General features: G+C 42.9%; 1 protein-coding gene across 1 annotated transcript in view; it reads right to left on the bottom strand.

Moving 5' to 3' along the window:
• HLCS (holocarboxylase synthetase) overlaps positions 1-24,471 on the bottom strand; it is a 294,423-nt gene that overhangs the window by 197,245 nt on the left and 72,707 nt on the right. The window contains exon 7 of the mRNA XM_082247766.1: positions 8,827-9,095. Coding sequence (XP_082103892.1) covers positions 8,827-9,095 — 269 coding nt within the window. The remainder of the gene's footprint in view (positions 1-8,826; positions 9,096-24,471) is intronic.

Genomic DNA, 24,471 nt, shown 5'->3' with positions numbered 1-24,471 from the left:
GTGGGCTGGAGTCTGCGCTGACGCTACCCATACTAGGTTACAGCCGGTACTAGCAGCGTTTTTGAATTTTAAATTCGTTTTTTTTTTATCTATATTTGTAAGTAGCTTTCTGGCCATTCTTTAATAAATATTTAACAGTACTGCAGTATTGAAGTCTCATCTTTTCTTGCCGAGCTTAATCACGGAGCAGGAGAGTGAGATAACGGGTGTGGATACCATCAGCGGTACTACATGTGTTTTCCTAGGCTGAAAAATCCATGATGCAACATCCATGGAGCTTCACACCTGTCAGAGAACAGTTCGTAGAAAGATTGGCACATGTGCAAATGCCCAGCAAAACCGAAGATTGGCACTTAGAAATTCGCCAATGCTAATGCACATGCGCACACGGGCAAGAACAGCCATACAATGCTTGACAGATGCTGGCACCCAGTGGCATATTTAAAGCCAGCAGCATTAGTCATTAGTTGCTGGATGATCTTCAGCTCCCCCTGTGTGTTCCTGTTCTTGATATTATTGGATTTTGTGTCACCGACCTGGCTTGCCTTTGACCTGTCTTGTCTCCATTCTCGGCTTTACAATTGGCTTGTTCCAGTGACCCCGCGTCTGCCTGCTGCTCCGTGCTTGACCCCTGGCTTGCTCTTCTAAATCTGCTACTGCCTGATTACCAGTGAATGTACCAGTGAATGACCCCGGCTGACTCCTGACCATGCTTGTTGCTTATTCCTGGCTGACCTTCCGTATATGACTACTGGCCTGGCTCCTGGCTCTCCCTCCAGCGAAGTCTCATCCGGTACTCCTGAGGGACTCCTGCCCAGCAGTACATCCTGCTTGGCAGCCGCCATCCAGGCACACATCTCTTCATCACCTCAGCCTGTCGCAGCTGGCAACACCGGCTTCTCTGAGCATAGCAATCCCAGTTACCACCTTCAGGGGCACTCTGCACTCAGCCACAGCGGAAGCCCTCTCAGCACTTTGGCCTTCGACCAGATACGTGACAACACCTCGTTAGGCATCCTATAACTTGGGGTCTGAAAGCCTGGTAAGAGGCTCGGTATCTCTTGGCATAGTGGGTTCACACAATGTTGGTTGAAGGATATGATGGATATATTTTCTTATGAATAAACTATTTGCACGTGGATACTTTGTTTCTGATAATCACATGGGACTCATGAGGATTATTACTTATGGAGTGAATTCACTGAATGTTTTTTTTTTTAATTGCATGTTTTTGTTCAATAAGTTTCTTATTATGATTATTTATATATTCACTTATTTGTGGTGATTTCATTTACATGGTGCAACTGCATTGGGATCTATTTATATGTATAATGTATAGCAGGCATGTCCAACCTGCGGCCCGGAACCGCAGGCAATGCGGCCCACTGTCCCCTGACAATCTTTTCTTTTGCTAGGGAGGGAGGAAGGAAGTCGTGTTGGGGGCACGACCACAGCGGCTTCCAACTAACTGTAGGCAGAGGCTGCCTCGAAGGGGAGGGGGAGGCGAGCATGTGCATGTTTCTGACTCCTACCACCATGACCACTTCAAATCACTGAAGTTGTCATGGTGGTTAGAGTGTTCCTTTAATATCTCTCAGAAGAAGTAAACCTCTGTATACTGATTCCATTTCATTTGACCATCCTCTAGTTGTGTTAAATTAGTGCGGGGGCGCGGCGGCACGGGAAGGGCGCGGCGGCATTTTATTACTTGTATACCTTAACTATAGTATATATTTTATATACGGCCGGAGAAAATTTCTCTACACTCAATGTGGCCAAAAGGTTGGACACCCATGATGTATAGTCTGCTTCCTTGAAACAAGACCTTTCAACAAGACCTTTCCTGTAAGCCCGACCTTGCCTAAACCGTAATTGTACTGGAGCCTTTTTCACGTGAAAGCTGTGAATGTATTACCCTAAAAAAACGCTGAGCCGCTAGTACTACCTTAATACATTGGTGGAATGGAATTACAAAATGGATTTGGTCTTTAAACCTGTAAAAATATGGGAGGAAAGTCAAAAATGTCAAAATGTAAAACTTCTACTGAAGAAAAAAGAATAAATAATAATGTTTTTAACTCACATCCAAATAAAAACAGGGCTATTTATATAAAGAATAGATTTGCAAAATATAAAGCAGCCTTTTTCAACCATTTTTCAACCATTTTCAAAAATTGCCCAAAAATTGTATACAAGCCAGAGGGTGGATCAAGCCTGACTTTTTATTTACACAAAGCAACAGGTTTTCATTGTGCACCAATACAACCTTCTAGCTGCCAGCATCATAACAACCAATGACATTATCAGTTGATAAGGAGGATGTCAGGAGTCTGCACAGCATCCTTGTTTGACCCTCCCCTGCCCCTCTTCATCAGCGTTGGGGTCACATTAGCTGACTGAGGGAGAAGAGAAACATTGGAACACTAGTCAGTACCATTTTGCAAAACTGCATTTGATTTGGAAGAATAAATCCCCTCTAATGTTGGGTGTCCTACAGTTGTGAATGTTGCTGCATTGTGTAAAACTATTTGAACATTTTTTACATTTTAGAATGGGGTGCCTCGAGACTTTCCATTTTTAAAGGGTGCTTTGACTGAAAATGGGGTTGAGAAACACTGGTCTAAAGTATGTTTCTAATATTCCTACAGTATCTATCCACTTACTCTATCTATTTCTATCTATCTATCCGATCTATCTGATCTATCTATCTCTCTGATCTATCTATCTATCTATCCGATCTATCTATCTATCCGATCTATCTGATCTATCTATCTCTCTATCTATCCAATCTATCTGATCTATCTATCTCTCTATCTCTCAGATCTATCTGATCTATCTATCTGATCTATCTAGCTATCCGATCTATCTATCTATCTATCCGATCTATCTGATCTATCTATCTCTCTATCTATCCGATCTATCTGATCGATCTATCTCTCTATCTCTCAGATCTATCTGATCTATCTATCTAGCTATGCGATCTATCTATCCATCTATCTCTCTATCTATTAATCTATCTATCTACAGTATCTGAGCTATCTATCTCTCCAATCTATCTATCCCATCGATTTATCTATCCCATTGATATATCTATCTATCTGACCTATCTATCTCTCCAATCTATCTATCCCATTGATCTATCTATCTCTCCGATCTATCTATCTATCCGATTTATCTATCTGATCTATCTCTCCGATCTATCTATCAGATTGATCTATCTGATCTATCTCTCCGATCTATCCCATGGATCCATCTATTCCCAGTGATCTATCCATCTATCTCTCCGATCTATCAGATTGATCTATCTGATCTATCTCTCCGATCTATCCCATGGATCTATCTATTCCCAGTGATCGAACTATCTATCTATCTCTCCGATCTATCTATCCCATTGATCTATCTCTCCGATCTATCTATCTATTCGAGCTATCTATCTATCTCTCCGATCTATCTATCCCATTGATCTATCTATCCCATTGATCCATCTGATCTCTCCGATCTACCTATCTATCCCATTGATCTATACATCTCCGATCTATCTATCTATATATCTCTCCAATCTATCTATCCCATCGATCTATCTCTCCGACCTATCTATCCGATCTATCTATCTATCCGATCTATCTCTCTATCTATCTGATCTCTTTCTATCTACAGTATCTAACAGTAGCCATCTTAGAATTTTACAATATCAGACATGTTGGGAATGTTTTTTAACAGCATAACATTTGTCTAGAGAATTTAAGGCGAAAGCAAAAAGAAAAGAAGAAAACAAAAATACAGAGTGGCTCAAAAGGCGATTGTCTACCAGGATCAGTCCTCTGCATTCATTAACACAACTAAGACACGGCCTGCCCATCCAATCCATTATCCTCCAACCACCCCGGACCTCGTGTCATTCAGCCAATCACTTCTCAAACACATAGTAATACGCTGCCAAGATAGGAGTATTATTTGTAAAGCCTGTTAGCACCATCGTCGGTCGTACATTAGTTGAACGAACATTTGCCAGCGGAAGAGTCTGTAAAGCTGGAGAACATAAACTACCAGGAGGTTTACAGTATATAAAAAACATGAATGAATGAATTCATAAAAGTTCAAAAGATCAGAACAGGCAATATAAGAGATAGCGTGGAGAAGGATATTTTACACACAACTGATTTCCTGTCCGGTAATCCTATTGAAAGATGCTACCAGCTGTCAGATTCCACCCTTCTGTAGTCTAAAATGGCTGCTAACATGGAAAAATAAGTTGCATGACGAAACTGATACACAAAGTCGAAAAAATTTAGTTTCTTTGCAAGTCTGGGAAACATTTCTAAAGACATTTCTAAATGTTTCATAATAGCTTTGACAAAAGGGAGTTCAAGGGCTACTGGTGCTTTATCTTAGCACTGCAGGCAAGAAAGATGAAAGCAGAGGTCCCGGAGAATAAAATTGTGGTAGTTCCAAATATTTCTGTCACCTGATATTAGTGCAACAGTTTGTCAAATACAAATTTTCATTATAAAATACCCTAAAATTTAATTTAACATCCAATGTTTGGTAAAACATAAAGATGAGGATGTGCAAAGAAAAAAGATACCCAACATGTCAAGTCTTAAAAGCAGAGTCCCCCCAGCTGGAGAAAATGAAAAGTCAGCAGCTACAAATACTTTAGCTGCTGACTTTTAATATTAGGACACTTACCTGTCCAGGGACCCCGCAATGTCAGCACCCCAGCTGATTTTTGGATCGGCTCTCGGGTGCTGCCGCTGCCATTCTTGGCAAGGGAAAACGGCAGTGAAGCCTTTCGGCTACACAGCCGGATTCCCACTGCGCATGCGCAAAGCGTTCTGCGCTTTTTAACTGATCCGGTGGCAGAGGAAGGGAGAGGGGGGCTGAACTTCCGAGGGACCTTGCCGTGGTGGGATCTCATGGAAGTGGGGACGGGTACCTGTCAAAAACAGGTACTCAACCACCCCTCTCCCCTGAAAGGTGCCAAATGTGGCACTGGAGGGGGGGGGGGGGGAGGAAGCAGATAAGCGGAGCTTCCACTTTTGCTTTAAAATTGCATGCAACCATGAAACGACAACAAACTTTGGATTCAAAATTTTCCATAGGTAATGTTTTAGAAGTCCCTACAGGTCTTCAGTTTAGAGTCAAATGTAAAGAATGGGCCTAGAATTAATGCTCCTAGTCCGGTGTGTGCGCTGAATGTAGCATGTGTAGCACAATCAATGTTTTTGTACGCCGGCCCCTCCAACATGTATATTTGCATTTGTAAATGTGTGTGTGTGGAATGGGGGAATTTTTTTGGGGATTGGTTTAAATATTTGGGTGTAAACTTACATTTTTTTACACATTTGGTTTTACCATAACTTCCCTATTTGACAGCATTTTGCTATGACAGGTTTTCTTTAATGAGACATAAGGGGTTAATTAGATCCCTGATGCTCCCCTGCCGATCATACTTCATTAGCTTCTACTTCATTAGCTTCTACCCTAGCCACAGCAGCTGGGGAAAGTGACAGCTGAACCTGGAAGTAATACAATGTTGCTTATGGATTCATTTTATCTAGAGGAGATCAGTCAAGTAATGTTTGCTGTTCTCTCTCCCCTCTACCCTGTGGGAGAGGTGAGACAGTGAAACACAGGAAACCTGGTGGAGTAGGAATGCACCATCGGAGGTCCGTAGAAGCGATTGCTTTCACCTGACAGCCGACAGAAAGCTCGTCAGATTTACATGCACTCCCGACTGCTGTAGCAACCAGGATTGTGTGTAAACCCCCCACTGCGGTCAACGTATGACATACTTTGGTGGCAGCGAAGGGGTTAAATACATTAAGGGTGTGAATAAGGTTCAGGAAAGCAGTTTTTTCATTATGAAGTGAAGATCAAGAACATGGCTTCAAAGCAAGAGGAAAATTGAAAAGTACCCTTAGAAAGTATTATTTTACTGAATGAGTAGTGGATGTTTGGTACAGCCATCCAGCAATGGTAGTGAGTCAGTCAACAGTAAGTGAACTCAAACATGTTCGGGAAATACGGACAAAATGGTTTTAACCGGTTGCCGACCGCCGCACGACTATATACTGCGCGGTCAGCCCCGGCCAGGCAGAGTGACGTATCGGTACGTCACTCGCCTGTCACTGACTTGCGAGCCTATCGCGGGCGGGCGCGCGCCCGCCAAGGCGCGCGCCCGCCGCGGCTCGTTCACAGACAAGTCAGTGCGTGTGACCGGCGGACTCGATGTCCGCCAGTCACACTGCGATCGCTCCTGTGAAGGGAGAAAGACAGAGCGGCTTGTGTAAACAAGCTGCCTGTCAGTTCTCCCTGTGTAAAAGTGAAGATCTGTCCGTTCTACTATGTAGAACGGTTGATCTTTGCTTTTACACCAATAAGAATGTCCCTACACAGTTAGAATCACGCCCCTAGGACACACTTAACCCCTCCCTCTCCAATAAAGTTAACCCCTTCCCTGCCAGTGTCATTTTTGCAGTAACAGTGCATATGTATAGCACTGATTACTGCAGTAATGTCACTGGTAACCCCAAAAGTGTCAAAAATGTCAGTCAAGGGTCCGATCTGTCCGCCGCAATGTCGCAGTACCGAAAAAAAAAAAATCGCAGATCGCCGCCATTACGCGTTAAAAAAAAAAACACCAAAAATGACAAAAATCTTTCCCTTTGTTAGTAAACGCGATAACTTTTGCGCAAACCAATCAAAATACGCTTTTTGCGATTTTTTTTACCAAACATAGGTAGCATAAAACAAATTGGCCGAAAAATGTTAAAAAATTTTGATTTTTACTTTTTTCTTTTGGGGAATTTCATATAAAAAAATGTGAAAAATATTGTTATTTTTGCAAAATTTACGCTCTTTTTTTGTTTATAGCGCGTGATCAAAAAATCGCACAGGTGATCAAATACCACCAAAAGAAAGCTCTGTTTGTGGGAAAAAAAGGACGTCAAATTCGTTTAGGTACAGCGTCGCACGACCGCGCAATTGTCCATTAAAGTCACGCAGTAAAAAATCGCAAAAAAAACCCTGGTCCTTTAGCAGCCAAATCCTCCGGGGCTTAAGTGGTTAAAAAAGTTTAAAAGCAAACAAAAAACTGAAGGCTCATTAAACCAACTGGTCTTTTTCTGCAAGCATTCTTCTATGTTTTCTTTTTACATAAATGCTACACAGGCAATTTGGTTATACATCACCATTAAAATATATTTTCCATTATATAACCCAATAAAAAAAATGTGGCTTCCTAGAATTAGTAGTATGACAGCAGTACTCTATTTATGGAGTTTGTTTCCCCTGCTCATCTCCCTGATTGTATTCGCAAGAAATTTGCACAGAGTTTAAAGAGTGGAATGTTTTGGTTAATTTTTGGAAAGGTGATAAAAGGTGAAATAACTCTTAAAGCTAAACTCCGGGCAATTTCCTTTTTTCCCTAGCAGCGGGGCTCTGTGCCAACACTGCACGCTTAACTGCTCATTTTTGTCTGGGGGGGGGGGGGGTACAGCAGAGATATACTTGACTAATCCTCCGATCCTCCCAGCACAAGACCGATCCCTGCAGCTCCTATTCCCATCACCCGCGGTCTAGCAATCTTATGCGGTAGACTGTTACTGACGTCATCACGCCCATAGACCTGCTCTGGGTGTGGGGACGTTAGGAACACGGCTAGATTGTGGGGGATCATTTTCTGCAGGAGCAGAGGATCGGGTGAGTATAAGCTTTCTGGTCGCCCCAAAATAAAACGAGCAGTTATTCTCAGGTGGTTTATCCCCATCCAGGGGTTTCGGTCGCTGTCTCCTTGAGTCTGACCTGTTGGTGTCTCTTCCCTGAGGGATCCCCTATATCCCGGATACCCTTGTACCATATTTATCTTGGTCTTTTTTGCCAATCGGCCATAACCATTGGTATCTGTCTAAAGCAGACACATACCCTGTTTATTCTGTTTGAACTGACACCACCTGACAAACTCACTACAGCAGTTACCATCCCCCCGTTATTTCCCATGATCTATACATTTGTGCCATAATACATCGGCCATTGTGAACTACTATCTGTTTCTACAGTGAGTCTGTACACCAGTAGCTCCAGAAGAAGCTTGAAACTGAGCTTCAAGAGAAACATGTAGGGCATCTGGCTACATGAACCATCCCCCATCCAAGGGTTGTACCAACTACACTCGAGGATTTACTAAGTGCCACCCTTTGGCACCATCTTCGAGCTCTGTAGGATGTAATGTATAGTATGGTGATACCACTATGTCTTATGTATCATGTTATGTTTGTTATTTATTTTTTCTCCTTATCATTGATACATATGTAAGCCTTATTGTTCAAGTACATTTTGGTACTTTCCATGTATATTTTGTATGTGCTAAAAGTATTCCCCTTTTGTTAGGGGTTTTCTTTTGTTTTTTCTATGTCAATCAATAAAAAAGTTTTTTACTATACCCCTATCGGTGCCTTTAAAGTCCACCCAATCTCTACACAACTAGTAAGAATGTGGCACGTTTTCCTAACTTTGTTGCGCCCATACTGTGCTGCTGTATTGGTTGCGCAATTTGCTCATCTATTTAAAATGAGCAGTTAACCTTTGCAGTTCCCTAATGCATGGGAAAGCTTGAGTTAGACATTAAAGCTGATAAATGCAGCCAACCAACCAGCCTCTCTAAGTGGGCATGCTTGAAAGATTGTTCCAATGATTGATCCATGATACCCAAGAGAATCTCCCAGGTAAATCAGTTGTTACCATTATCAAAACCGAATTCTAGCTCGTTTTACAGTGCGGTGCATCAAACCAGTAGTTGTTTTGTGAAGAAGCCCCAGGACTTACCCATCCAGAAGGTTAAATGTGGTGGTGGTGACCTCAGAAAACAGCAACATTTTCCCGAGTGTTTCAGTGCGGAGGTTCTCCCTGTACTTCTCCAGGCTGAAGTCCTCACAGATGAAGTCTTCCTCTGTGGTTATCAGCGGCGCCAGAGATGGGGTGACATCTATGTCATACTGGGGAGACTCAAACACCTTCAGAGACATCTTGCTGGATTTGATCAATCCATTCTTTGTCTTTGATTGAATCCACTGGAGAACATCAGGGTATTTATCCTGTAGAGAGAGACACCAATTATTGTTCATCACCAAAGTAACAGAGTTTATCTATAAAAAAAAAAAAAGATTGCAAAGATCTTCAGTAACCCACAGCTACCAATCAGAAGAAAGCTATTGGTGGGTTAAAGATATACAAGAGCTGTTCTTTGATTGGCTGATAAACTGTGATGTGTTAAAGCTCACCACTGCTCTTTACACAGATAGCAGTCTTAAAGGGTATTTACAGAATAGTGTAGCAGGCTGACTCCATGCCACGGTGTAAAATGGTGTTTTACGCCAGATTTTGTAGGAAGCGAGCACACTAATGGCAAAGGTATGTGCTAGCGTCATATGACAGCCAGAGGTAGAGCACAATGCCTCACCCTTCCAAGGGAGTCAGTGCGTGAAAGGAGCCGTGTGATGTGCTGGTATAAACCACAATGTCCAGGTCGGGACAGGCCAAAGCCAGAGCCTGAAAGAGAGTCCATGAGGGACAGAGCAGCTAGGAAGCTGTAGAGAGTCCATGAGGGACAGAGCAGCTAGGAAGCTGTAGAGAGAGTCCATGAGGGACAGAGCAGTTAGGAAGCTGTAGAGAGAGTCCATGAGGGACAGAGCAGCTAGGAAGCTGTAGAGAGTCCATGAGGGACAGAGCAGCTAGGAAGCTGTAGAGAGAATCCATGAAGGACAGGGCAGTTAGGAAGCTGTAGAGAGAGTCCATGAGGGACAGAGCAGCTAGGAAGCTGTAGAGAGAGTCCATGAGGGACAGAGCAGCTAGGAAGCTGTAGAGAGAGTCCATGAGGGACAGAGCAGTTAGGAAGCTGTAGAGAGAGTCCATGAGGGACAGAGCAGTTAGGAAGCTGTAGAGAGGATCCATGATGGACAGAGCAGATAGGAAGCTGTAGAGAGAGTCCATGATGGACAGAGCAGATAGGAAGCTGTAGAGAGAGTCCATGAGGGACAGGGCAGTTAGGAAGCTGTAGAGAGAGTCCATGAGGGACAGAGCAGTTAGGAAGCTGTAGAGAGGATCCATGAGGGACAGAGCAGTTAGGAAGCTGTAGAGAGGATCCATGATGGACAGAGCAGATAGGAAGCTGTAGAGAGAGTCCATGAGGGACAGGGCAGTTAGGAAGCTGTAGAGAGAGTCCATGAGGGACAGGGCAGTTAGGAAGCTGTAGAGAGAGTCCATGAGGGACAGGGCAGTTAGGAAGCTGTAGAGAGAGTCCATGAGGGACAGAGCAGTTAGGAAGCTGTAGAGAGTCCATGAGGGACAGAGAAGCTAGGAAGCTGTAGAGAGAGTCCATGAGGGACAGAGCAGATAGGAAGCTGTAGAGAGAGTCCATGAGGGACAGAGCAGTTAGGAAGCTGTAGAGAGAGTCCATGAGGGACAGAGCAGATAGGAAGCTGTAGAGAGAGTCCATGAGGGACAGAGCAGCTAGGAAGCTGTAGAGAGAGTCCATGAGGGACAGAGCAGATAGGAAGCTGTAGAGAGAGTCCATGATGGACTGAGCAGATAGGAAGCTGTAGAGAGAGTCCATGAGGGACAGAGCAGCTAGGAAGCTGTAGAGAGAGTCCATGAGGGACAGAGCAGTTAGGAAGCTGTAGAGAGAGTCCATGAGGGACAGAGCAGCTAGGAAGCTGTAGAGAGAGTCCATGAGGGACAGAGCAGTTAGGACGCTGTAGAGAGGATCCATGAGGGACAGAGCAGCTAGGAAGCTGTAGAGAGAGTCCATGAGGGACAGAACAGCTAGGAAGTTACAGAGAGAGTCCATGAGAGACAGAGCAGTTAGGAAGCTGTAGAGAGAGTCCATGAGGGACAGAACAGCTAGGAAGTTACAGAGAGAGTCCATGAGAGACAGAGCAGTTAGGAAGCTGTAGAGAGAGTCCATGAGGGACAGAACAGCTAGATAGCTGTAGAGAAAGTCCATGAGGGACAGAGCAGCTAGGGAACTGTAAGGAAGACACAGAGCTAAAGTGCAGAGTCTGTGCATAAACACTAGGACATGTTTCATGGTCAGGAGGACCGAAAAAGGTACTGACAGTCAGGAGGATCCTGAAAAGGTACTTGGAGCAGTAAAGCTGCCACAGGAGAGCCAGGAGGCCGAATATTATGTTGGATTTATAATGATGGTGAGAACCCCTGCGTGGGAAGACCCACCAGGGTGAATTTTGACTTTCCCTTAAATAACAGTGGGCAGGAAAGCCCTCAAAACTGTATCTGACATGGATGAAAAAGCACTGTTTTGGAATGATCATTGAGCAAAAAAAAAAAAAACTGACGTGTCACAATAGTCAAGTATTTATTGCTATCTGTGTTTAATATTAAGATTAGGTACTTGAGAAACAAGGCATTTCTCGGAGTGTGTTGCAATTGCAATGGGACCTGAAAATAATGTGTGCTACCACAGGAGCTGCATCCAAGCAATGGAGGATGCCTCTCAGAGACAGTGTGACGGTGCCTGCTGGCGCCAAGGGTTGCGAAGCTGGTGGAGCATCTGTGTTACAGCCTAACCATTGTCCAAGGAGGGTGGGCTGCTGCTGGACCGTAGGCTTTGATAAAGGCACGACTATTAACTCTGAGTGCAAAACTATCTTTTTTTAAAGCTATAGTGTTAATTTTTTAGCCTTTGTGCCCTCCTACTGCTTGTTTTTTCTTACAGCTGTGAATCTCTCTATGCCATTAGGAGCAGCAAAGCCTTTGTATCCTCATCTGTATATGCATCCTTATTGACTTGAAGACTATTTGAAATACGACTTTTGCTTGCATAGAGGTTTTGATGCATAGAGGTTTTGATGCATAGAGGTTTTGATGCATAGAGGTTTTGATACAGTATTGTGTGTTTAATGCACACTGGGCATTTTTTCAGCTGCTCCTAGGGGAGTCTGGCGGTTTTTTTTTTTTCCTGCCTGTAAATGCCCCTGCATGTTAGCCTAGGTGTCCATGCACACATAGGTGTTTAGGGGACCTTACAGGCAGGAAAAAAAAAACACTGCCAGTGCATCCAGGAGCAGTGGCGTTTTGGCATAAAAACGCATGGTGTGTGTAAATGTGCATTAACGCTAGGCACATTAAGCACTTGAGCATCAATTCATTTCAATGGCCAGAATAGATTATTATGCTGGCCAATGACATGAATTAACTCCCAAACACCTGATGCGGGTAAAAGCATCAAAACGCATTATACACTTTTACAAGGTAAGCGTTTTTTCTGCCAAAATGCCACTGCCAGTAGGAAAGACGTCTAGGAGAGAAAAGTCCAGTGTGCATGAGCCCTAGAAAGTTTTTTTTTTTTTGCACATTTTCAGTAAGATTGCCCTCTCTATGGAGTTGATTTACTAAAACTGGAGAGAGGAAAATATGGTGCAGTTTTGCATAGTAGCCAATCAGCTTCCAGCTAGTTCAATTAGGCTTTGACAAAAAAAAAACTGAAAGCAGATTGGTTTCTATGCAGAGCTGCACCAGATTTTGCGCTCTCCAGTTTTAGTAAATGAACCCTTATTTGTCCTGGTGTCAACTGTTACTAGGACGGAAAGTAATGGGAAAAATTCTAAATTTTGAGTCAGAACACAAATACCAGAATAAAAATAGAGAGGAAAACTTCCAGTGAGGACACTTAAAGTGGAACTTCACTCTCTCAATCTAAATTGATTATTTTTAATCCTCATGCTGCTACCATGAGGATTTAGTTAGGAAAGTATATCAGATTTACATGTTTTAAACTTTTTTTTTTTTTACATTTCTTCAGTTACTTCCTGGTTTCTTACATAGTTACATAGCTACATAGTTGTTGAAGTTGAATAAAGACAATAGTCCATCCAGTTCAACCTGTGTAGGTGTGTGTGGACCCTAATCATCTCTCATACCCCTGAATGTTCTGATCCTTGAGATGTACGTCCAAGAGTCTTTTGAAAGTAGCCATACTCTCCGCAGAAACCACCTCTTGTGGTAGAGAATTCCACAATCTTGTAGCTCTAACAGTAAGGAACCCCCCTTGTTGCCTGAGGTTAAAATGCTTCTCCTCTAATCGCATTGTATGTCCTCATGTCCTCATGCAATAGCTTTTTTTCTATGCTGAGATCACCATTGAGGTATTTATAAATTGCTATCATGTTCCCTCTCAGGTGTCTCTTCTCCAGGGAGAATAAATTAAGCGGTTGTCTGAGGTGAAAATGCTTCTCCTCTAAATCGCATTGTATGTCCTCATGTCCTCATGCAATAGCTTTTTTTCTATGCTGAGATCACCATTGAGGTATTTATAAATTGCTATCATGTCCCCTCTCAGGTGTCTCTTCTCCAGGGAGAATAAATCAAGCGATTGTAGACGCTCTTCATAATTAAGGTCCTCCAATCCCCTAATTAGTTTAGTTGCCCTTCTCTGGACTCTCTCCAGCTCCAACACATCCCTTCTGAGGACTGGCGACCAGAACTGGACAGAATACTCCAGATGTGGTCGGACCAGAGTTTTAAAAAGTGGTAGAATTATAGTTTTATCTCTGGAATATATCCCTTTCTTTATGCATGCTAATATTCTGCCGGCTTTGGCAGCTGCCGCTTGACATTGCATGCTATTGCCTAGTCTATCCTCTACCAAGACTCCCAGATCTTTCTCCATTTTTGATTCCCCCAAAGGTTCCCCCCTAAAGTGTATTGTGCTTTTATGTTTTTAGTCCCCAAGTGCAAAACCTTACACTTCTCCACATTAAACCTCATTAAACATCATTTGCTTAGGCAAATTATGTCATACATCTCTGGAGTCTTCAGAAGGGTCAACAACTGGTTAAAGCCCAGTACACACGTACTGATCGTCGGCCGAACGATCGGCCGTCTTTTGTCCAGGGCTGTCGTGTCTGTTGAAAACTGCAAAAGACTGCACACGAATTTTGTCGGCCAACAACAGCCGACTGCAGAAGTGATGTCATGTGATGCTTAACCTTCCTTGTCTTTTTTCTTTTCTGAGCATGCCCAGTCTTGCAAATCTGCTGTCTGTCGGCCGAAATTTGTACTGACTGGCGAACAATCGGCCGTTCTGGTGTTGGCCAACAAAAATTTTAATGCCTGCACACCCAATTCTGTTCGGCCGAAAATGCGCTGTCGGTTGTCGGAAGCATCATACTAACAAGCCGACAATCGGCCAATCGTTCGGCGGCCGAATATTTACGGCCGACAATCAGTACGTGTGTACAGGGCTTTACTTTTTAAGTAATTCAGGAGTCTTCAAAGAAAGGGGAGAAGAGGAGGAGGGGTTTTCTCACCTAAGCACACTCTCCTGCATGCGTGCTTGAGCTAAGGGTTGATGGATTCCAGGAAGTAAAAGCTATATGAATCATTTGTCCTTACTCAAGATGGCCATAGCCAGAAATGCTAGGGGGTGTTTTTCAAAGTGATTTCTCAACAAAATAAAAGCAAAGAATCATGCATGGAAGGGGGAGTTTGCTTTGAATATTAAAAATTAATTAAATAGCGTTTTTGGTTTGTGGTGCTCAGATGCAGTGAAGATCCGCTTTAAAGTGTTTCTAAAGCCTTAAAGTGTAACTCCACTTTTGTTGAGAAAAAAACATTCCCCTCTGGGTGATCTATTTACATTACCCCTAAAAATATTTATTAAAATTATAAAACGTAAAACATTATACTCACAAAACAGATGTGAATATTGCACATATCAACATGTTCAACATCGGATCTCCAAGGTAGCCAGGGTACTATGCAATGCTGGATGGCATGCTGTGTATAGCTTGAAAAAACGATGTGGCTAGGCTGACGCGTTTCGAGGGCAAGTCCCCTTCCTCAGAGCCAAGGAAGGGGGCTCGCCCTCGAAACGCGCCAGTTTGCCACAGCAGTTTCTCATGCGGTACACAGCATGCCATCCAGCATTGCATAGTACCCTGGCTACCTTGGAGATCCGATGTTGAACATGTTGCTATGTGCAATATTCACATCTGTTTTGTGAGTATAATGTTTTACCTTTTATAATTTTAATAAATATTTTTAGTGGTAATGCACTAGGTCAGTGCGCCCCTTTCTTTTTTTTTTTTTTTTTTTTTTTGTTTTCTAGTGGTTTCGGATACCCTTGATCCTGAGGGGGCAGCAAGACCATTAGTCATACCCATCCAAGTCCGTTGGAAGTATTTCTCTTTCCCCCCATCATTTTTTCACTCAAGCGCAGAATTGTTTTACATTTTGATCTATTTACATTAAAAGGATTTTAACAAAACGTTATTGCAAATTCCTACCTTTTGTTATTCTGAAGGAATCCCTGTGTGTTTCTCTGTGCTCATGTGGGAAAATATATTTAATGGGAGTGGCTTCATAATTATAAATCAGCTGTGCACCTGCAGGACACGAAATAGGGAAGCTGCTGGGCCTGCATCCCTTTAGACGGGATTTCCTATTGGGAGTATTTCACCAAAAATGACATTTTTGTTGCAGGGGATGCCAGAAATCTGACTTGTATCTTAATGCAGAGTTCTGGGAAAATTGGTGAGCCAATCACACAAGCAGGAAATTATGTTTCTGGGGGTGTGGTCAGTATACAGCTCCAGGTAGCCATAATGCATTGCATTTTTTCTAAATTACAGCAGCTGCAGATTGAAAAGGAAAGGTAATTTTAACAAAATTCAATTACAATATGATTTGTGTCGCAATTCTATACGTTATATTATTTTTTCTTTATTTGCTATTTTTTCCTCCCCACAAACGTAGTTACCCTTTAAGCTTTTACACCTTTTTGCATTCTATGTATTAAGGAGAAAAACCTTCTGTGCTGCAGCTCCCCCCCAGCCCCCTCCCCTTTTCTTACCTTAGTCCGATCCAATCTAGCGGTGTGCACGAGAGCAGCGGCTCTCGCTGCTGTCTCCCTCCTCATTGGGCAGAATGATAGCAGCGGGAGCCATTGGCTCCCGCTGCTATCAATCAAATGCCGTGATAGTGAACCCATTGTGCTCTGGGAATCCTTTGTCACTAATTACATTTTTTTAAACAAATTTTTTTTAAACAAATAGTCAAATAGTTAGAAAACCTCTAAACCCCAAAAAAAACAATAAAATTGACCCAAATCCATTACAGTTTATTAGCTATTATACTGTATATTGTATTACATGAGAATCTTTTGCTCGGCCATCACAAAACAGTTTGCTCATTTAGCCCAGTTTCGGTGTATGATCCTCCGGGCAACACCCTGGTGCTGAGTGATAGAACACAATTGGATATGAAGCCATTCTGAAGAGCACGACCTGCAAGCAGATGGGCTCAGAAAACAGTCTGTAAGCTCAGTATGTCAATCACGTCTGTATGGATAACACAGCAGGTATGTCACTGACAGCAAACCGCATGTCTGCATCACATCAGCCTCTGTCAAACTTCCATCAGCCTGCGGTTTATCTCAGTCCCACGCTGGATCCTCTACAGAACATCTAGCTTCATTCTGTCTGTGTCATAGTATCAAACGCAATTACATTATCTCCCAGAAAACAGCACCTGGATTTAGTTTTTTCACTGCAACACAATCATAGGCTTTAGAGGGAAAGTATATTACTTTTATTTTTTATATATAAATTATATATGAATGGATAAGAGATCAGCTTGATATAAATCATTAAAAAAGATATATATATATATATATATATATATATATATATATATATATATATATATATATATATATATATATATATACACACACACACACACAAACTATATTGTCAAAAGTATTGGTGGCATCCCATAGTCCGTAGGGTTCAATACTGAGTTGGCCCACCCTTTGCAGTTATAACAGCTTCACCTCTTCTGGGAAGGCTGCCCACAAGGTTTAGGAGTGTGTCTATGGGAATGTTTGACCATTCTTCTAGAAGCACATTTGTGAGGTCAGGCACTGCTGTAGGAGAGAAGGTCTGGCTTGCGGTCTCCGCTCTAATTCATCCCAAAGGTGTTCTATCGGGTTGATGTCGGGACTCTGTGCAGGCCAGTCAAGTTCCTCCTCCCCAAACTTGCTCATCCATGTCTTTATGGACCTTGCTTTGTGCACTGGTGATGTTGGAACTGGAAGGGGACATCAGCAAACCGTTCCCACAAAGTTGGGAGCATGAAATTGTCCAAAATGTCTTGGTATGCTGATGCCTTAAGAGTTCCCTTCACTGGAACTAAGGGGCCATGCCCAATACCGGAAAAACAACCCCACACTATAATCCCTCCTCCACTAGATGATTTGGACCAGTGCACAAACCAAGGTCCATAAAAGACATGGATGAGCAAGTTTGGGGTGGAAGAACTGGACTGGCCTGCAAGGAAGCCTGACCTCAACCCGATAGAACACCTTAGGGATGAATTGGAGCAGAGACTGCGAGCCAGACCTTCTCATCCAATATCAGTGCCTGATCTTTTTTGCTTAGTGGGTAATCTTGCTCTTTTTTTCAGTAAGCATTGGAGTCAAATTATAATTATATTGTATGACCAACATTCTGGCCTTAAGAAAGATCAAACGAAAAAATATGTAAGTGTAAGCATTTAAAAATGTGAGTCATGTCAAAAACTTTTTTAAAGCTAAACTCCACAAACCCAACCCTTGCACCTAGGTCCCCATTCCTCCTCAAACTATTCATAGGGTTACAGTACTAAAGGGAACTGCCACTAAAATCCCACAATGCACTCAGCTCTATGGTTTCACGTGCCAGTCAATGGAGCTCATCAATGCTCCCCATATGGAATGAACAACAAACAAGCCAGCTGCTCTCCAGTGACTCCAGCCTAGGACTAGATCATAAAAGAGTCTTCCTAGACCAAGCCTCATTCTTACATATACCACTCAAAAATTGTGTAATTATATATTAATAATCATAGATGAAGCCCCAACTAAATCTGCAGTCCCATGACACAGTGAGTGATGGGTCTTCTTTTTTCTTCCTTTCAAAGGAGAAGAGGTCCTTGCTTGGGTGTCCACGTCATTGTTTTAAGTGTTGTGGACACTTCTATTGGCCAGAAAGTGGGGAATGATCTCACAGACTGCAATAGTGGATCTCAGGTAGTGACATCGGCGAGTATTATGTAGGTTTCAGAAAGTTTTTGTTTTCCTGGTGAAAGGATGAGAGGGACAACTTTCAAGACTTTAAACGGCAATAAATACTATGCTCACTTAAAATACACTTTATTTTCTCTGTAAATGTAAGTGCCAGTGTAACTGTGGTCAAGTTATGAACGTTCAGATATGCATAAAATTGCAAACAGTAAAGAAAACGCATAGTCCTACCTAGTGGCATATCCAGGATATCTGGTACCCCCGGGCCCACTTTTTACTATTACTAATAGGACACACACCTGTCCAGGTATCCCTCAATATCCTCACCCAAGCCGATTCTTGAATTGGCTCTCAGGTGCTGGCGCCGCCATCTTGGGTAAGGGAAACTGCTAGCTTCAGTTATGAACACAGTGAGTGATCGGTACTGATCACTCATTCTGTTCATTCATTTCAAAAGGAATTCTTCATGGGGTTTCGGGTGCCTAATGTCGACATCCTAACTATGGGAAACAGGGGAAAGAGAAAGCTTCACACTGCACATGTGCGAGCTGCGCCTCACTTTGTGAATGGTCCTGCAGTCTTCTGGGACCCGGGATGTGTCCCAGAAGGCTGCAGGCAAAAAGCACCCCCCTTTGCCCTCTGAACCCTCCTTCCCAGCAGCGCTTCCGGCTTCCCTTCTCCTATATTATATTATATTTACCAGCTCTTCCCTCACTCTCCATCCTGAAAAGATCCCCCAGCAGCCTACAGGAGAGGAGGGAAGCCGGGAGCGCTGCTGGGAAGGGGGGTTCAGAGGGCAGAGGGGGGGTGCTTTTTTCCCGCAGCCTTCTGGGACACATCCCGGGTCCCAGAAGACTGCAGGACCATTCACAAAATGAGGCGCAGCTCGCACATGTGCAGTGTGAAGCTTTCCCTTTCCCCGGTTTCCCATAGTTAGGATGTCGGCATTAGGGACCAGAAACCCAATGAAGAATGGGCTTGGGTGAGGACAGCACTGGACCCCTGGACAGTTAGGTGTCTTATATAAAAAATCGGCAGGTACAGGATTTGTAGCTGCTGACTTTTATGTTTTTGGTGGTGGGGGGACTGAAGCTCCTCGTTAAGTAACAGCAATTTCTGCATTGTCTCACCTAATCTCCAACATCGACAGTCTGCCCCACACATGATGTCTCTTAAAGGACCACCTTGGCTACCCTTTGTGAAGGTCGTCCCTTAAACTTCAGACAAAGATTTTCCAGTATCAGACTTTTTCCAAGCTCTCAGCCGCAAATCACACAAGGTATTACAGACACGTTCAGGAATGAGGATGGGAATATTTTAACAGCTTCTAATATTCAGGCCATCAACAACGCTTTTAAATAATATTTGTCAGTGGCAATTTCTGCAAATGTCTTCAACCACTGAGACCCCGGGGAGTCTTTTATGGGAAGTAGCTTACCGTCAAATAGCGGTGATTTGCATGGCTCAACCGCACAAGCCACGTACTCAATACAAACATAATACAGACAGGACGGCCGGTTCATGGGATCCTCCGGAAGACTTAGTAATAACATCAGATCTGCTCAGTCCAATCATCTTATAGCCACTTCATGTCAGAGGAACGTAAGGAGGACGAAGCTACTTAGGATGGAGGAGCCCAATTGTGAAAAATAAATACAGTTCAACCAAGAAAAAAGCTGAGCAGCAAAGAATATTAACACCAGACTGGGCAAATCCCACAGTCAAAATAGTAGTTTAGCCTAAAAAATGACAACCAAAACCTCCCTGATTGTGTCTAAATTGCATGGTTTATGTAGTCTGTTTCAATACATACAATGCATCTGGAAGGTATTCACAGCGCTTCATTTTTTCCACATTTTAAAGCCTAATTATCCAAAATGGATTCAATTCATTATTTTCCTCAAAATTCTACAAACAATACCCCATAATGGCCTTTGCCATGACACTCAAAATTGAGCCCAGGTGCAACCTGTTTCCACTGATCATCCTTGAGATGTTTCTACAACTTGACTGGAGTCCTTCTATGGTAAATTCAGTTGATTGGACATGATTTGGAAAGGTGCACACCTGTCTATATAAGGTCCCACAGTTAGCAGTGCATGTCAGAGCACAAACCAAGCCATGAAGTGCAAGAAATTGTCTGTAGACCTCCGAGACAGGATTGTATCGAGGCACAGATCTGGGAAAGGGTACAGAAAAATTTCTGTAGAATTGAAGGTCGCAATGAGCACAGTGGCCTCCATCATCTGTAAATGGAAGAAGTTTGAAACCACCTGGACTCTTCCTAGAGTGGGCCACCTGGCCAAACTGAACAACTGGATGAGAAGGGCCTTAGTCAGGGAGGGGACCAAGAACCCGATGGTCACTCTGACAGAGCTCCATCCTTTCTCCGTGGGGAGAGGAGAACCTTCCAGAAGAACAACCATCTTTGCAGCACTCCACCAATCAGGCCTGTATGGTAGAGTGGCCAGAGGGAAGCTACTCCTCAGTAAAAGGCACATGACAGCCCACCTGGAGTTTGCCAAAAGGCACCTGAAGGACTCTAGGACCATGAGAAACAAAATTCTCTGGTCTGATGAAACAAAGATTGAATACTTTGGCCTAAATGGCAAGTGTCATGTCTGGAGGAAACCAGGCACCTCTCATCACCTGGCCAATACCATCCCTACAGTGAAGCATGGTGGTGGCAGCATCATCCTGGGGGGATGTTTTTCAGCGCCAGGAACTGGGAGACTAGTCAGGATCGAGGGAAAGATGAATAAAGCAATGTACAGAGACATCCTTGATGAAAACCTGCTCCAGAGCGCTCTGGACCTCAGACTGGGGTGAAGGTTCATCTTCCATCAGGACAATGACCCTAAGCAAACAACCAAGATAACCACGGTGTGGCTACGGGACAACTCTGTGAGTGTTCTTGAGTGGCCCAGCCTTTAACCAGGCTGAACATCTCTGGAGAGATCTGAAGATGGCTGTGCACCGACTCTCCCCATCCAACCTGATGGAGCTTAAGGGGTCCTGCAAAGACGAATGGGAGAAACTGCCCAAAAATAGGTGTGCCAAGCTTGTAGGATCATATTCAAAAAGATAAATATAATTCCAAGAATAAAAACATGTTTCTCTGCTGAAAAAAAAAAAAGAAAAAGTTTGCACAGATATCGAACTAATACTTACAGACTTATCTGGGACAGGACTGAGCCACTTACAGGCTTTATGGATCAGGGGATCCACCTGGCGGTTTCCTTTTTTTCCCCTTTATGGTCTCTAGTACGCATGTATTCCAATTCTTAGAGGTTTTGGAGCATGGGATTAACATCCTTTTTCCCCCATACTGATTCTGACTCAATTTGGTGAGTTTTCTCATTTACATCTTTTTATTGTTTGGCATCTTTGATTCTGGCATTGGTGTTGGACTTTTGGCGGGTTGGTTTCAACATTCCTTATTTCTAAGATATTGTGCACTCTTTAGTATGTACACCCTTCGCTTGATCCTTATCACATATTTAGATTCACCCCACTTTATTCACCTTTTACCATATTCACCTTTTTCTTTTGGTGTTGTCAACACTGTACTTCTACTTTGTATGTGCACTCTCCAGTTGTTGATCTTGCATATTTTGCACTTCACTGGCCACTTTATCTCACACTTTCAATACCCTTTACGGGTTCTTCCAATCACTTATTGTTTTACACACTTTTCACCTTTTTTCTTATTTACTCCCTTTTTCTTTCATCTTTTTATTTTTCTGATTGTTATACCTTTTGGTAAATCCTTTATATAGGTTTCCTAATGTTATCTTATGCCATCTAACATTGTAGGGGATTCATAGATTAAATACATATTTGCCTTTTGACTCAATGAACAGGATTTTTTTTACGTTTCTCTCTTGGGGGGATATACACAACCCCCCCTCCCCTCTCTGCCTTCCAATTCTTCGGAATTGTTTTTCCCCCGTAATGGCCCGACTTAGCCTGATCTCCTACACCCCTTCATTCCCCCTTTTTCTTTTCTCCCCCTCCCCTTTTTTTTTGTTCCATTATCCGCTCGTTCATTTTGAATTACCATAACTGTTTTGTTATGTATTCTGTATTTCTGTATTATTTTTCTTGTGCCTTGTTAATTTGCTGTATCGGATGTACCATATTTGATATATATTGATATTTATTGTTATTTATTTTACATATTGTGATATGATTAAAGTCCGAGTTGAATGTATGTTCTGGATCCTGAAGAAGCTCAGTATATGTGAGCGAAACGCGTTGATCCACAAGCATATTACAAGGCCTATGTCTAGGTCATGTTACGCATTTTAGATATGTATTGTTATATTTATATGATTATAAGAAATAAAAAAGAACATTTTTTTGTCTTTAGATGTATTGGTTGTAATTTTCAACAAATATGTAATATCCTTCTTTATATTTATTTGACTGTTACTGATAAATAGGCACATTCAAATCCCCATACCCAGTGTTTGGTAGATTTTTTTCCCCCAATTTGTCTCATCCCCTTCCCTGTCCCCTTCCCCGACCTGACTAGTCACCTACCAACATGGTTATATAACTATTTTCTAGTGGTGCACCGAAATTTCGGCAACCAGGCCTATCCCATTTCAGCCGAAAGCGGGTCAAAGATGCCGAAAATTAATGGCCGCTAATAGCTGTAAGAAGTGAGCCCTTCACTTCCCTGTCAGGCGGGTATCTCCGCTGACCGCTCCGCTTTGTTTCTCCGCCGGGTGCTTTAGTCTGACCTACACTGGTTGCTAGGATGGGCAGCCGACTGGCGTCTAGCATTCAGTGACGTCCCGAGGAGAGGACCCAGCATGCAGAGAGCGGAAGAGGTTCTTCCTCATCTTCCTCCGCGCCTATTCCAGAAATGGCTCCACCCACCTCTTCCCTTCATGTGCTCTGTGTTGGCCCTGCGGAAGGTAAGCTGGCTTCCTTCTCTCTCTGAGATTACAAATATTGCAACTACAAAAAACATTGGACAGACACGCTATGCTTTCCGTAGTCAGCTGGGCTTCCCTGCGGTTGCTCAAGCTGTCTGCCGAGAACCGTGCCACTACCAGAAGTGTACCGAGCGGCGCCCGTTTCCATCATTAACTCTTTCGGGAGGAGGGCTGAGGCGAGGTTAATTACCAATGGTATTTGTATTATGCAGCATGAGTATCAGTCCCTAATGCATAAGTGACCAGTGGCAATACATTAACCCACTCGTGCTGCATAATACAAATATCATTGGCAATTAAATTAACCCCTTGCCAGGGCATCCTGAATTTTCGGTTTCTGTTTCGGCCCAGAATTTTCATTTGGGTGTATCCCTACTATTTTCTAATACTTACAGACACAGCAGACGTACAGTATATACTGAACTCCTGCCAACCCTAACCCATTTTCGTGAGGGGCTTGTTTCAACAGGGAAGTTTAAGTCCTTATGCACACAGGGCTTTTTTTATTGCCGTTTTTAGCAGCATTGGGCGTTTTTTTTTTTTTTTACAGCTTCAAAACACCTCTCCATGCACACACTGGCTTTTAGGAGTTTTTAGTGGCATAGGTATATAAAGCAGAAGGACTGGCAGGAGCACCGGTGGGTGGCACTGAACCAAGGAGAAATCCAGGGACAATGAAGGAGCTTGAAAATGGTATATATAACGTTTACATTTTTTATTTTTTTTTTTTTAATCATTCGTTTATTTTTCTTACAGAAATGAATTTGTGTGTTCTAATTCCCAGCAGAGAGTCATTGGGCCCCAAAACTCTAAATTCCTCTCATACCACTTTGTTTAAATCATATTATTGTTAAAAATGTAAGCGCAATGCTAATAAAGTTATTTTCGGGAGCCCCCGCACTATAGTAATAGTAGGATCTATTTGGACAGGTGCGTGGCCATAGATAAATATTAGCGGTGTCAAGTGACTGCGCAGCCATAATAGGGAATTCTGAGATATTCCAGCAGATCCGAGCAAATATTATTGTTTACCCGTGAAACGCCTTGACAGCCCCGTGACCACACACAGGTGACGATCGCACTCGTGGCACTCACCAGGAAATGTAAACTTACCAATCTCCATGTCTCACATTCATGTCCATGCCGAGTATTATTACCTACAATTACATACTGCTACTGCACAGCGCTAGGTATAGGTGACCCCGACATGATCCCTGTGACCTGGGGGCCCATCACATCTTCGCCATGGGGTATCACATTTCCAGTGTGGTGAGTTGCAGTCTCTTCATTTTAAATGGCACCCTAACGCACTAGTAAAGTAGCGAGCAATGCTACAGCGCACCACAACAACCATTATTTTGTAATTTTTCACTTCCCCATGGACTCTTTATGAACTTTTTTTTATTTATCCTGAATTTATTCCAAGTTATATTTATGGATTTA

This window comes from Pelophylax lessonae (assembly GCF_965119305.1).
Source record: "Pelophylax lessonae genome assembly, chromosome: 2".
Lineage (NCBI taxonomy): Eukaryota > Metazoa > Chordata > Amphibia > Anura > Ranidae > Pelophylax > Pelophylax lessonae.
Note: the sequence above shows the minus strand (reverse complement) of the source record. Positions and strands in the feature narration are given on the sequence as shown.